The 14772-nt window shown below is 39.8% G+C and overlaps 1 protein-coding gene across 1 annotated transcript; it reads right to left on the bottom strand.

The window, feature by feature from the left end:
- Positions 1-881: 881 nt before the first annotated feature.
- loxl1 (lysyl oxidase-like 1) lies at positions 882-14270 on the bottom strand. The gene is made up of 6 exons (XM_053337683.1): positions 12822-14270; positions 8627-8735; positions 7477-7614; positions 1777-1933; positions 1403-1498; positions 882-1001 (listed from the first exon to the last, which is right to left on the bottom strand). Exons 1-6 carry the CDS (start codon positions 13915-13917, stop codon positions 882-884), a joined length of 1716 nt encoding a protein of 571 aa, XP_053193658.1. The 5' UTR covers positions 13918-14270.
- Between the last annotated feature and the right edge of the window lie 502 nt (positions 14271-14772).

Below are 14772 nucleotides of genomic sequence, written 5' to 3'. Positions count from 1 at the left end.
CTGAACTGAATAAAGAGACACAAACATACAGTACATGGATATCAGGTTCTCCTGTTGCTTCTAGTTGTTGCTGTGAGCGCGTATTTCAGAATTTCAGATTTTCAGATTTTCAGTTTGTTACTGTGAGATTACTAATAATACTAATAATATTTTTATTTTTGAAAGTAAAGAAACTGTTCAAACTAAATACCTAAATGATGGAGGTCTGCTGATGTAATCCTTTTATTGGGGCCAGTTCCTTAAAAATCTAACCATTATACCCAACTTTCATTCACTGTGAAAATGCTTTAGTAAACATATTTTTAAGTGTATGTTTCACTGTATTAGTGGAACTAAGGGAGACTGGCCAGAGCAATTGAACCTAATGATGCTTTCCTCATGCATATCCTCTCTATATATAAAGATTTCTCAAGAGCATATGATAGTAATTCTGAGGGCAATGATACGCTATTGAAAAGTTCAACTTCCCTGCATCTCCCTTTGAGGGAAAATATGAAAGTTTCAGAGCCCATTAATCTTAACTGAAGAATGAGAACATAATTCATTAAATCATCAAATATTTCAGCCAGGACTCCATTAAATCTACTAAGTAATTCACTACACCGGCTGCTCATCAAACTGCATTTAGCCACCACCCTGTCATGTGATTCACTATAACTTAGTGGTGGGAACATGACATGAACGCTGATTAACAGGTTGCCTCTTGGATTTCATGCTACAGCATATATGCTGTTATGGGTCAGCAAACTGTATCTTTCTCAAAAGCACAAGATAACCAAAAAAGTGGATGACTTACTAAAAAATCTGAAATAAATCTGTCCAGTGAATTATTAATAATCAGCAATCAAGTATGTGATTAAAATCTGTAAATTCTGTCCTACTTACTGTGCGATCTTGCAGTTGGTTGTTCTAACAAACCGTCCTGTGTAGTGAATGTTACACCTGACCACATTGTTGGTAAAATCTGATTCCAACACCAAGAACTTGGGATTGACCTGGAGCTGAGAGACAAAAGACAAACAGCACATTATAATTCAACACATACTCAAATTTCAACAACCATGAGTGACATCTAATGGGACCAATATTGCTTCAAGTGTGAATTTATCTGGGACAAATAACACTGCATAGATTGTCTGTGTGTAGTACATCTTGCAGCCATATTGATCAAATAAAATATGCATGAAAAATAGACAATGAAATGGATAGAAGGCCGGTGCCACTGTGCCCTGTGCTGCAACCTGAAGAATGCTGCAAACTTCAGTGACTTTATAACTCTTTTATAAATCAAATTGATTCGTGTTGGTGGACAAAGACCCCTCACTTCCTTCCATAAAATGTGACCTACGCTGTTCACAAATGTACCATGTCTGTGCACAGCAAAATCTCAGTTTACTCTTACCTTTAGTATGTAGTTTCCAGGCTGGACATCTGTGATATCGATCCACTGGCAGTCAATATCTGCATTGTATGTATCATAGCAGCCTGGGCTCAGACCCTGAAGAAACAGTGGGGAGGAAAGGCATTAGTAAGGAATACTGATCTGAAGTGAAAACCCTTTATACAGTGTATGTCAGCAGTTAAAAAGTAAATTTGACATTGTGCAAGAAACATATTCAGGCTGATGACTAAAACCCCGCTATCAATGCAATGATAAAAAAAAAATGACCACTGAATGATGGTTGAAAATTGATTGGGGGAGGTTGAACTTTAAGTGCAATTGCTTTGTCGTTCCTTGTTGCTTAATTCCATCCATGTTATCATTTTCTGCAGTACCTGAGTGTGAGCAGTGCAGGCATAGCGCTTCAGGTGACCAAAGTCACAGGTTGTGTCCTCTAGACAGAAGCTAGCCTTGTGTCCCTCTGCGACTTTACGGCCAGAGCTTGCCTCCAGTAAATCGTAATGGCTGAACTCGTCCATGCTGTGGTAGTGCCTGTAGAAAAAAGCAAATCACTGAAAACTGTGTGTAAAAAAACTTGAGTGCTTAAGCAATGGCATCTAAGCATAAATTACTGCCAGTTTATTCAGTTTTTCAGGCTGTTGTAATTACACCACATTGTTTAAATGTAGCTTATCCAGGTTTAAATGCAACTTCAAGACAGACTGTGGATTTATATACTGTATATTCAACCCATTGACCAAATCTGTTAATGTTTATGTACATGATGTTGCACCTTGACTGAACACATCATAAAGTACCAAAGGACAATGGATACTAATTGATGGAAACAATAAAGTATCGCAAGACATTAACACCCTAATGATGTATGAATGTTGTTAATTAGCTTGTATCAGTCGGCGAGATCAGAAGTGTTTGTGTGTGTGATCGCGGGTATGTGAATGTGCTCATGTTTTTTTTTTATGTGTGCGTGCACATATCTTTGTGTGCATGTGTAAATGTGTTTGTGTATTAGTGTCAGAGTGTATTTGTGTGCTGCTTGTGGTGTGTTTGTGTGTGTTTGCACAGCTTTAACAGATTAGGAAAGGCTGGATGCACATGGCCACTGATCATCTCAACTGAACCGGAATTTGAAACAAGTGACTTTCAGTGACTGACTCTGTCAATGAGCTGGTCCGTTTGAAATCATCTGCAATATTAACTGCTATATGGCTTGGACCTCTCCCAAATGTCAAAGTGACCTGTGATGCAATTAGCTTTTTAAAAGCCTGCAGTACCCATAATTGCATGACATGCTAACACGGGTGTATTTGCATGCAGAACGATGACAACATCTTCATAATTTTATTATTAGTTTGATGTATTTGTGCACAGCAGTGGAAACAACTTAGAAAAGCACACATACCTAAAATAGATATAGAAACATAGTCTGCTTACCACACCCTACATTCATATTTCTCTTTTCCTGTGGTTGAATGTCATTATTTAGTTGTTTAACTATTTTAATCTCACATCTTTAATAAAAAATATACCTCAGTTAAATGATAAAATACCACAACTAAATGTGTAAACTTGTATTTTGTCACATTAATAAAAAGCATTCTAATCACATAGCTATCTTTTATGTGTTTAGCAAGAAAACACCCAACAACATCAGCAATGTGTGGTTTTTCTATGGTACTGAGGCTACTTAATTCAAGTGGTGTGCTCTTAGTGTAGCGTATAGATGCACAAATCTCATTTTATCACGTGACTATGGCTGAGGCTCATGTGCAACACTGCTGATATGAAGCATGTCTGTCAGGTTTACAAACAAGAGTCATTTGTCACAGGCAAAACAGATACAATATGTTAGCAGCAAGCATTTTGGTGGTTATAACTAAGATGGCATACATGAGCTGCATACTTTTGACAGTTTATAAGCCACACTGAATCTTTTGCGATTTAGTACAACAGCCTAACAATAAATGTTTTATTGAGGCTATATCAGAGAAGAGTTCATTAAACGTTGTGGTGATTTTGGAGGATGTTGTTGTGCTATTGAATTGTATTACATTATACATCATATGAATCATTTGTAATATTTTGTCCAAACCGAAAGAACAACACACTTATTGTTAGTGTCCTCAACACACATAACTACTTACAACTATCATTTTATTGGATACAAGTCAACACCGCCACAGACGAGGTAAAACCTCCAAAATCACCACTAAGTTGAATCAACTCTCACTATCTCAACAAAATGGAATCTAGGCTTTATAAAGTGTATCTATCAACTGTTAGTATAGCAACATACAGTATCTCAGTGACAAGTCATTAACTGCCAAATTCATTGTAGATTTGTGAACCTTCAGAGCAATGTTTTGATAAAATAACAACAAAGACATTTCATTTTAAGAACTAAGAAACAAAAAAGTGTTTCAGATATTTATATGGACCGTATCACTCAGCATGTAGCAACATGTAAGTTTAGTTAGTATACCTACAGTAGTGACATGCAGTTTATCCACTGACTGTACACACAAAACCTACACAGTTAGGAAAAACTCAAGGAATGGTTTAATTCATCTGAACAAATTCGACTTTTTAGTCTGACTTATCAGAGCTGTTGATAAGGTATAACTATTCAATTCATCACATTAATAAGTAGATTAGAAAGCAAAATCTTTTTAATTTTTTATCCTGATAACTGCATGCTCTAGTCTAAATTAAACAAAAACAAAGCCTATACCAATGTGATAAAGTTCCTTAAGAGAGCATCCAACTGAAATGAAACATGACATTAATTAAATACACCTTGAAGTAGCAATTGGAATTATATTGCCTATTATTTGATTCTTCATTCACACTATACAGTACACTTAAGTGGTGTTGACTTTAGTTATTGTAGCAGGTGAGGTAAGCACTGGATCACTTACAGTCAGACAAACTCAGACTATATAAATATTGCCCTTTCGCCTTACTTCATGGCCCATGTTTCAACATAGCAACAGCTTTTACTGGAACAGTCATTAAAGATTGAAGGATGACTTGGAAGGAAAAGTGGGTACTTTCCACTGATGGAGCAAGTGACCATTCAAGGACTCATTCTTTCCATAGCTGAGGCAACCAAATATGATTGCTCTCAGGTAGAAACCTGTCGTTATCTGACTTAGAACACTATCTTTAACTGTTGGTTCAAATTACTCTCCTGTCTTTGTTAAAATAAAATATATGTGACCTTGTTTATTTATTATTATTCATTATTCTATGTGTGGCAGAAGGGAACATATGTATTTTGTATAAATCTATATATGTGTATACATTCATGTGTATAGAGTGGGGTGGGAAATGAAAGGCCTGCGAGGTTGAAACACATCCTTTGTTTGTGTTCCCGAAACTGGCATCCATTTCAGTGGCAGTCTTGAGATGATTATCTACAATATATGTGTGTAGGTGTGTAAGTGTGTGTGAGAATGAGACAGAAAGAGAGAGCGCTGGAAGCAGGGGAAAAAGATAGAGAGGGGGAGGCACTGGACGATGAGGTGCCTGGAAGGGTCCCCTGCCTCCTTGGATTCCTGGATCCTTTCACCGACTATGTCAACTACAGAGAATGTAGTGCTGGAAGAACACATAGAGGATTTAACAAGAATAGCTTGTAATCGTAATATACAAAACATTCCATTCCTTCCTCATAGTCATGAGTCATTTTCCACTTGTCTTGCAACAAACAAGACTTTGAGGGTTTCTCACATCACAGGTTGGGTTGTAAAACACAAAGAACTACAGTAGGCTCTTTGAGAACTATTTAGCAGGGGCCTGACATTTGCCTTCCACAAAGTGTAACCAGGATATGAAGACATATGTCCAAGCACCTGCATAAACAGCAGCCATGATCTTTGACCAGGAAGGCCACATAGCTCAATAAAAATGTACTGTAAGCAACTAAGATAACTAAAGCAAGTTGAAGGAGTCCGTTCATCAGCATAATCAAAAATAAAAGTAAAACCAATAAAAGCACTTTTAATGACTTTTACTTGCTTCCCATGTTGACTGGTATAAAAACATGTCCCACATGGAATTCTATTTCCTGATTTGTGAAAAAAAACAGAATTCTAATAATTTTACAGTCCGTAAGACTCAAGAGGATGCTGTTACTTTCCCTTCTTCTAATACTTGAGTGAGAAAGATAGGAGTGAATGTAATGAAAACTGTCAACTACACAGCTTATTCAACAAAAATGTAGGGCAGGAAAGTTTATTGTGAGAATCTGGGCTAGAGATTTTCTTCCCCTAAAGAGATTTCTTTGTAACCAAACACTCTGCCCCAGTAACCCATATCCATGCCATCATACTTTAGCAACTGTATGATCTGGTGTCACAGATTGACAGCAAAAATTGATTGATTTGTCATTCTGATCACACAGCCAGTGGAATGATTGCCTTGGCTTTCTGCCTTCTGGGACCCACTGTGTAAATGCAGACTGATGTCAGACAGCAACAGCATTGCCAATCTCCTAACGGCCAGTCCCATTCCTGTAAGATGAGGATTGTAAAGCAGAGCCTGGCACTAGCATCAGTGGGCGGACTTGCTGAAATTGAGATAAAAGCCAGTCTACATGGAATATAATGTCATAAAACAAAGGTGATACCTCCAAAATCACCTCATCAGAAATCCTCAAGAGATATTCAATCTGAGCCACTACTGCCCTGCAAAACCACCTAAAATATGTCTGCTGAGGGAGAAACAATGAGAAGACTGCTTGCTAAATTGGTCAAACCCACACAGCTAGATACCATTATCTTTCATGTGATGTGGAATTTAGAGTGTATTGTCCTGTTGTTCTATTTCACACAGGTTTAAAGGACTCCATTAGTTTGACTTGTCTTTAGACCAGCTATCTCACTTATTTTCTCTGGGGCTGGTTTCTCTTCCTGCAGTATGTCTATATTGTAAAAGGGACCATGCTGCATACACTTTTATAAGCTCACTGAAAGAAGAACACAAGAGTGTGCTGTGTGTAACAACAATCACATTTACTACACAAAAGCCCAACACGAACCAGACATGATCTCCAGTACACCCTGTTTTTGTAGTCCAGGATCTTGTTTCACCAAAGCCATTTGTAAGTACTGATCACACATGGTACTAGCTTCCTGTTGGAAAATTGCAGATACATTTGCAAGTCCTCTCTCCTGCTTATGCATACATCGCAAATATACTGTTTCTTTTGATTACTTAAACACATCAAAATGAATGTGAGAGGAACTTATCTCATGTTTCAAATCATAGCTTGCATGTTGTACATTTGGAAACAGGCCCCAGGACAATATAACTCTTTTTTTCTGCAGTTTTATCCTACTGAGGCCAGCTGGGGTTCATATGTCAGATAACATCCCAATTTCCAGTAATGAAAAGGTGAGGTTACTGAATAGGTTCCCTCTTCCATGTTGTATAAGGCTAATCAGGCTTCACCTGAAAGTTGGCTCACCAATCCCATGCAATGCTATGGAGTGAGTCATGTTGACCTTGAAGGGAATACAGTCATCCAGCCACAAAACTGATTCTATGCCTATACAGTATGTGCAAATTAGCACAATGGTTGCATACTACAACCCCTAATTCTATACAATGTTGCTGTGCCAACCGCTTATTCCACATGTTGGTGCCTTGTTGGATACAGAATTATTCTTGAGGCACCCCTTACAGAGAGAAAAGATGAGACTCACCCTGATTGATGAAATAAATGCAAATCATCATCGATCATATTAATGAAATACTATTCATCCACCCGTCAACAAACCAATTAGTAGTGATTTTAGTATAGCCAGTTAACAGTTATGTGACCACAGTCAATTTTATAACAGTTTGAACAACCAACACCCACCAGAACTGTACATTCCTATGATGCAAAGGTGACTATAAAAGTACAGACATTAGTTAAATAAATAAATGATGTATTCGGTAAGAATCAAACCAGACTTGACATACAAATGTTTGCTCACTGGCTCCATGGTCACCGTCACAGCTGATACTGCAGCCAGTAAAGCATAATTCGCTGATTAGGTAAAATCTGGTTTGTATTAACTACTTACTGATGACAGCTGTGCCACTCCCAGGTATGACGTGGTCTGTTAGGCATGAAGTCAGCAGTACCCTTGTTCTTCACCCTCTGTGGAAAACGCAGGAGGACTCTAACATCATAGTCGGTGGTCTCTGAGCCATAGGCAGTGCTGAATGGTGGACAAATACATGAAGACAAAAAACAGTGAGGTAATTGCATAAGTGGCTGCAAAAAGGATGTCAGCATGTCTGTTTCTCATAACTAAGACAAGAGGGGGAAAAAAAGCAGGATGGGAAATGCTTGGAGGCAGGAGCACATCTACTAAATAATTCATTCTACAGATTACAACCATCTCTCCAAACACACAGTTTCAACATGGGCAGAGGGAGCTACGCACTCTGTTGCATGATTCACTTTTTGTGTGAAAGAGGAGGCACAACCTCGAGTTCACAATACCATTGAAGATCTAAGCCATTCGTCTTGTGGCTGTTGTTGACATTGGAGTGTATGGCAAATTACAACAGCCCATCTGTCGGTGATTGCTGCAAACTCAGACAGGATATGAAAGGGCTTTGAGGGATGGCTGTGCTTGTGATGGGAAGAGGGCAAATAGAGCAGCCATGGGGACAGAACACTTCCATCATTTCAATAGTGCCCTTAGTGCAGAGGCAGTCAAAGGGCCCAGGCCTGGGGCTCAGGGGATGATATCCACCAACAAAGAGAAATGAAACTAATGGCAACCTGTATCCCCAAAAGTGTCCAGGATTTTGTTCGTGTTGAGCTTTTGGCTAACTTTTTTTACTTATTACTTTGAGTTATTATTGCACAGGCATATTCCCAAAGGCTCTTCTAGAATTGTGGATGGTTCACTTGCTGGTTAATGCTGGCCATAGGTAGAGCATATTACAAAAAAATTTAATCTTCCATAAAAATTAACATTTTGTTGATAATGTATGATCCTTTCATCTATTATTTATATCCATTTATCCTAGAGTCATGGAGGTCTGGTACTTCCTAGCATTTACTACATACAAAGCAGAGTACATTCTGGACATGTCGCCTGCCCTTAAAATGTTACAGAAACCATTAAAATTAAAATATTTATTACTAATATGAAAACAGAACCCATAAGGGATTTTTTAAAGTTTAAAGAATTTAACAACATCCAGAATTTGTTTTACCTTGATAGGCATTTTTCCTCAGCAGCACAGCGGAGGGAGTACATGTGGGCTCTCTGAATGTATGTGGAAGCCTGTACATAGTTGGGATCTGGAACCAGGTCAGGCAAACCTGAAATGATAGGCATATTTTCATTTAGTCACTTTTCAAAATACACAACCTTCTTGAAAGATGTAATAGTGATACACTCACAAACAAGTCTGCTCAATATGCTGAAAAAACATGTATTATATGGATACATGTTTAGTCTCAAACAACGCTTATAGAGGGAGTGTTAATGATTGATAATCTGTGACAGGTCACCTTTTGATCTCTCTGGATTCCAGCCTTCCAACCAACGGCAGTGAGGGCTTTGCTAACCAAAAACAGTAGAACCCTTTCACATATTTGTAAGCAATTATTTATTACCTGGTATTTATGGCAGTGCTGGTGGAGGATATGAGGGGCATAAGTGACAGGGCCTGCAGTTCAAGAGTAGGTCACAATAGAGAAAGCCATTGGCCACTAATTACTGTGCATTCCAGATTATTATCATGGTTTTCTAATGAGACACTTTTTCTCCATAGGCCTCTCAGACAGGAGTAAGTTTGGGGTGAGAGAGCACTAAGGTTACATTTGGATCTCTTGTGTGAAAAATTCCCACAAAACAAAGAAACATATAACATTAACACAACACATTTGGCCTCTAACTTAAATATGCTATTGTGAAGTAAATATCTTGCAAATGATCTATTGCCCTCTTGGCTAATGTGATGTGATCTTGTGTGACACTAATCTTAATATGAACCTGTCACTTAAAATTAACCTTTAACATAGTAAACATAGGATGACTAGTTATGTCTGTTGAGGATAAAACTCAACTTGGAAACATGAGCTACAGTATAATAGGAGGGCTTGTTGCAATACAGCATGTGTTTTCATACATACATGCTTCATTCAAACAAATGACAAAGATGGAGAGATAGCAAAGGAAAGACATTGCACAGAGATACAGCAAGAGAGCCAGCCAGACACACAGAAAGAGAGAAGGTACATGCCAGGGTAAAATATGAATAATGTTACACCGCAGCTTTTTTAAAAGTGCGACACTGACCAAGTCTGTCAGAAAACCTGAGGAACGAATTTTTAAAAGAGCAGGGCTGACTTTTCAGAGTAGATGTCTGTCCAATGCCCTGTAAAGGCCATGCCAGCAAGGGTCTCTGGTGTAGCTCACAAAGGCCTGATATGCTTGCTTTGCTACAAATAGCCAAACCATTCAACCTCTAAGCCCGGAGGCATTAATAAAATCACAAAAATTAAATTCAACCTTTAATTTCTGTTGCAACATGCTTTGACAATGGAAAAGAAAACAGATGATGAAACATGTCACATGAATTGCTTTAGTTATGGTCTGTTTATTAGAAACCAAATAGGAAGTTTCCTATTTTATATATGCTTCACGTTTAACATCCAGATGAGTCTCGCCTTCCCAGCCCTAAGTTTAAAAAAGGGCTTTGCCTTTCTGGGCATTGTGTAAACATCCCATCTGACAGCTCTCTCTGATGCAGACGTATAGAACAGGGGGAAGCTTCCATGTAAACATTGTAAGACCAGTGTGAAACGCAGAGGTTTTCCAACTGCACTCTCAGCCCCGTTTTCTCTCTTCACCCCAGGAAGGCTTTGTTCTCTGTGCCGTAATCTTTTGAAATGTGAAATTGGGTCTCTTTCAGAGGGATAAAGTGTTTTGAGAAGCCAAAGCTGATCAGCTCTCGACAGCATGTGACAAAGCCACACATTACACTCTAAGTGGGGCACTGAGAAAAAAGGTTTTTTATACCATCTAATATAGAATAATAAGAGGACACAAGGTTTCCTCATCAGATACTCCTGCTGTAAGCTAAATGCCGTTAGCTATCTGCAGACCACTGACAGAAGAGCACGCTTAAATTTCAGGTCAAAACCAATATTCATAACAACATCTGATGATTATACATCATTTTAGCAAACTCTACTTTCACTGCATACTCTATGCCCTCTTGCAATAGGCATTATGATCAACCATTTTGCATGGTCAGTTGATATTTTAAAATACATTTTTTAACAATATGGAGGTGCTAAAACCTTTTCCCTTAATTTTGATGCTGCCTTGCAGCTGTCTTAATGAATTAATCTGTACCAATTATGGTTTAATTATTCTTTCTTCTGACTGCTGATGGCTTTGTTGGGGGAATATGAGAGGAAGGAAGGGTGATGACGATGCATTGCAAAGCATATATTTGGGACATCCTTACTCACAAAACCTCTAGAATATCACAGCTTTTAATGTTACAAAGCTCTCATGGAGTGCATACCTTGACAAGGGGCAGCACAATTCAAGTCATATTCATTACAGCTAGCTGTTGCTACTGTTGTCCTGTGACAAACTCTAGTTCTTTAGCAACAAAAGTACCATGCTGACTGATGTCAAAGTCAATCTGGGTTTACAAAAGACACCCACAAACATGATAAATAGCTCCAATTTTGCACATATGGTGTAAAGTTCTCTTTGTATTACAATTCATGCACACAGTACATAGTGTATACTACTGTGGCTGTACATATACAACTGAAACCATTTGACACCTAAAAGCAACAACTGGGAAGTTTCTGCATTGAAACTTATTTCATGGTCTTAAATGTAATCATTGTAGTTATATATATACTTTGGTTGCTAATAGTAATGCTTGCCATCTTGTTTACATACACTAACTTAACCCTATTTGTGTTTCTTGGACTGGCTTTAGTAGCATAGATTCAATGTATTGGTATTACATAATGAACAGCCAGGCCACTAGTAGATGTTTATGTTGTTATATCAGTGCAACTAACATTTGCTTATACATTTAAAAATGGATGTAAAATATGTTTGTCTTCAATTTTAAGTAAATCTTAAATTTGTATATCACCATTAGTATGATATTGTAACAGCTTAATGCTGTGCCATAAAGTAGTGCAATAAAAATGTCAGATTTTCAACAGCTCCCAATGGCTGAATCTTTATCACAATGATTACTGATTACACTAAAGCATCTGCACACATGTTGGCTTTTTGTGCTGTAGAAATGGCTCCCAGCTCTAGAGAGTGTAATGAATGATGGTTGCAAGGCTCACAGCAAACTAGAGGGACTATAGCACAGTTATGCAGATCACTGAGTAAAACCTACATTATTAAGAGTCTAAGATTCTTGCTGGAGGTCTCCCCTCAACACTTGCGAAATTCAGAACTTAAAACAAAGTCATGTTGTTTGCGTTGAGCTTTTTTTTCCTTCAGCATTAACAATAAACTCAAAGGAAATTTCTTCATCCCGTGCACAGTGATAGATTATCAAAACACAGGTCATCAATTAGATTCAAATAGGTAAATTAAAAAAATAGGTCCAAAACACATTTTTTTTGTAGCCCGTGCACTGCACATTTTGACACACCTCATTCCTGTAGCTAAATATTTCTTTGATTTCATGTAAGAGAAGCAATGGACCCCATTTGTAACAGGGACTTTCCACATTCTCCCTCCCCCTCAATGAGTGGTGGAGTACTGTATCCCCCTCCCTATTTACCCTGTCCTGTCCTCAAGCCCAGGAGGCAGCCACTACCCACCAACACCCCCTGTCACCAGACCCCATATGAGGTCACCACCATTACCAAACTCTGCATACCTCATGAAACAGTCTGCTTTCTTGTAGCACAGAACTCCCCACACAAAAACACAGTGGTTCTTGTGTGTGATCTCTGAACATTGGCAGAGCATTCTCAACACCTGGTTTCAATAACCATACAAGTGGGAAAAGATGAACCTTGCATCCACTTTACTTTGTTTGTAAACTGAAAAAGAGGCTGACTCTTTAGCAGCTGTTTCATTCTGATTACTTCAGATATCTGACAAACAAGAAAACTGGAAAAACATGATTGTATACTTGAGTGGGTGGTGAACTCCCTACTCTCTAGTTCTTGCATATTTCAAATTCATATGTCTAGTATAACAGAAATCACACTGCAAGCAATGCAAGACATATTTTGAGAGCTTAAGAATTTTCTTGTTGGCTCCAAATCTGCATCTACTCCCATCCCACTTATGTGTTATACACTCTTTTAAGATCTGGTCAAACTCCCTGAACAAAATGTAAAATAAAGCATGCATTGTGTTAGTTCACAAATACCCAAACAAAAAGCTCACTGTACCTCTCTGTTCTGGTCGGTACACACTCCCAACATTGACACTGGGATTGTCAGGGGCAGAGTTTGGAGAATTTCTGCCTGGAGAAATGGGCTGCACGAAGGGAGGCTGGGGTCTTCCAAATGGAGGAAATTGCTCATACTGAGGGCTCCTGATTTGACTGCCTGGGCCTGTCCTGTCCACTATCACTGGAGCAGCTTGGTTAGGGTCTGGGGCAGGCACAGCAGGAGCAGAGTCCTCGTTGTAGATACTGTGGGTGTATCTGTGGTCCAGACCATCTGAAAATGGTGGTTGGACAGCACGTGGAACCACAGGATTGGACCCATAGCTATAAGACTGGTAGTAGCGGTAACCATCTTCAGTAAAGTCAGAAGGAGAGCCTGGGAGCACAGGGGCCGCTCCACCTGCAAACCCTCCTCCAGTGTACCCCCGTCCAGCACCGTACCCTCCACCGCCATATCCTCCACCGATAACAGGCTGAAATGGTGGCTCGTAGTTCCTGACAGGTCCCTCCACAAAACTAGGGTCATAGGGGACTGGTTGAAATGCAGGCTGTTGAGGCAGTGGGAACTGTTGGTAGGATGGTACGTTATATGAAGATGAAGAAATGGATGATGATGATGATGAGGACGATGAAGATGAAGAACCTGTGGATGGCCTGAAGCGAGTACTAGTGGATCCCTGAAAGTGGCCACCACCTGTGGTACCTGCGGTTTGTCTCCAGTTATCAGGTACTTGCCCAAAGCCAAAAGGATGCCTGGCCTGCCCACGGACAGTCTCAGATGACCCTCTTGATGGTGCCTGTCTGCGCACATTGCCTCTCAGAGGTCTCTGTGAAGAGCGTGAACGTGTATCTGCCACAACCACCCTTGGAGCTTGGTCCTGGGCTGCCACACCAGCAGGGACATATTCAGCTCCACTGTTCAGCAGACTAAACATGCGACCATTGTTCTCCCACTGAATCACCTGCCTCCAAGGGGTAGCGGAGCTGTCCTGGCCCTGGCCCCGACTCTGGCTCTGCCCCTGAGCCTGTGCAGCGACCTGTGGCTGCCCTGAGCCCAGCAGGATAAATACCAAACATGCTACAACAATAGGCAACATACTGGGTCTGAAGATGCCACAGCTCACCTCACAGGAAAAGCCCTTCCAGTCCACCAACAGCTCAAACTCAAACCACCTGTGGCTCTGTCAATAAAACATGTGTATCCTCTTCTCGTGGATGCAGCTTTGGTATGAGCGCAGAGACAGATGCAGGATTGAAAAGTAAGCCTGTGGTTGAGTGCATCTGCAGGTCTTCACTGACAGCAGCAGAAGAGGAATGTGCATTCAGGAGCAATCACACACAGGAGAAAGAAAGTGGGCTTCAGAAGACCCACCGGTGTTGTTACCATCTGTTAGTAGTATGAGAACATGTCCTGACGTCTTGTCGGTCTGCTGGCTTGCCTGTCAGTAGACTGAGCATTGCTCTCTGCCTTTTGGAAAGGAGAAGTGCCTGTGCACTGCACGACTGCAAGCTTCTATTTGCCTGATTGCTTACAATGTGCTGTGAAAAAATCTCAAAGTTTTTTTTCTTTTTTAAGGAGAGGTCCCACATGGCCCTAGTGCTAGTGATGTTTCCTAGCCTGCAGCAGCCAGCACTCCACAAGGCTTCCAGAGTCAACATTACCATCTGCAAAGGCATTCAGACATACTGTATAACACATTTCACGTTCAATGGCTTGAATTCTTTTCTCACCATGTACAAGCACACATAGGACAATGTGACCCACAGGTGGTTCAAAGGTTTGTAATGTTGTTACCTTGTCTTTAAACCTCTAAAAATTACAATAATTGTGTACAGATGGGAAATTACCCAATTGGTAACAGGGGCACCCAGTCACAGAGAACCACTTTACTGATGCAGTTCACACAATGGACAACTGTTTTATTTTACTTTAACTGGCTCTAACTGTAAAA

The sequence above is a fragment of the Scomber japonicus genome, chromosome 1 (assembly GCF_027409825.1).
Source record: "Scomber japonicus isolate fScoJap1 chromosome 1, fScoJap1.pri, whole genome shotgun sequence".
NCBI lineage: Eukaryota > Metazoa > Chordata > Actinopteri > Scombriformes > Scombridae > Scomber > Scomber japonicus.
Note: the sequence above shows the minus strand (reverse complement) of the source record. Positions and strands in the feature narration are given on the sequence as shown.

Bases quoted from the DNA above. Each gene is read 5' to 3' on its own strand.
- loxl1 (XM_053337683.1), bottom strand. From the start codon at position 13,917: ATGTTGCCTATTGTTGTAGCATGTTTGGTATTTATCCTGCTGGGCTCA. The intron at 8,736-12,821 runs GTACAGTGAGCT...CTATCATTTCAG, and splicing joins GTACCGACCAGAACAGAGAG to GTTTGCCTGACCTGGTTCCA. The intron at 1,002-1,402 runs GTAAGAGTAAAC...TTTGTCTCTCAG, and splicing joins CTGGAAACTACATACTAAAG to CTCCAGGTCAATCCCAAGTT.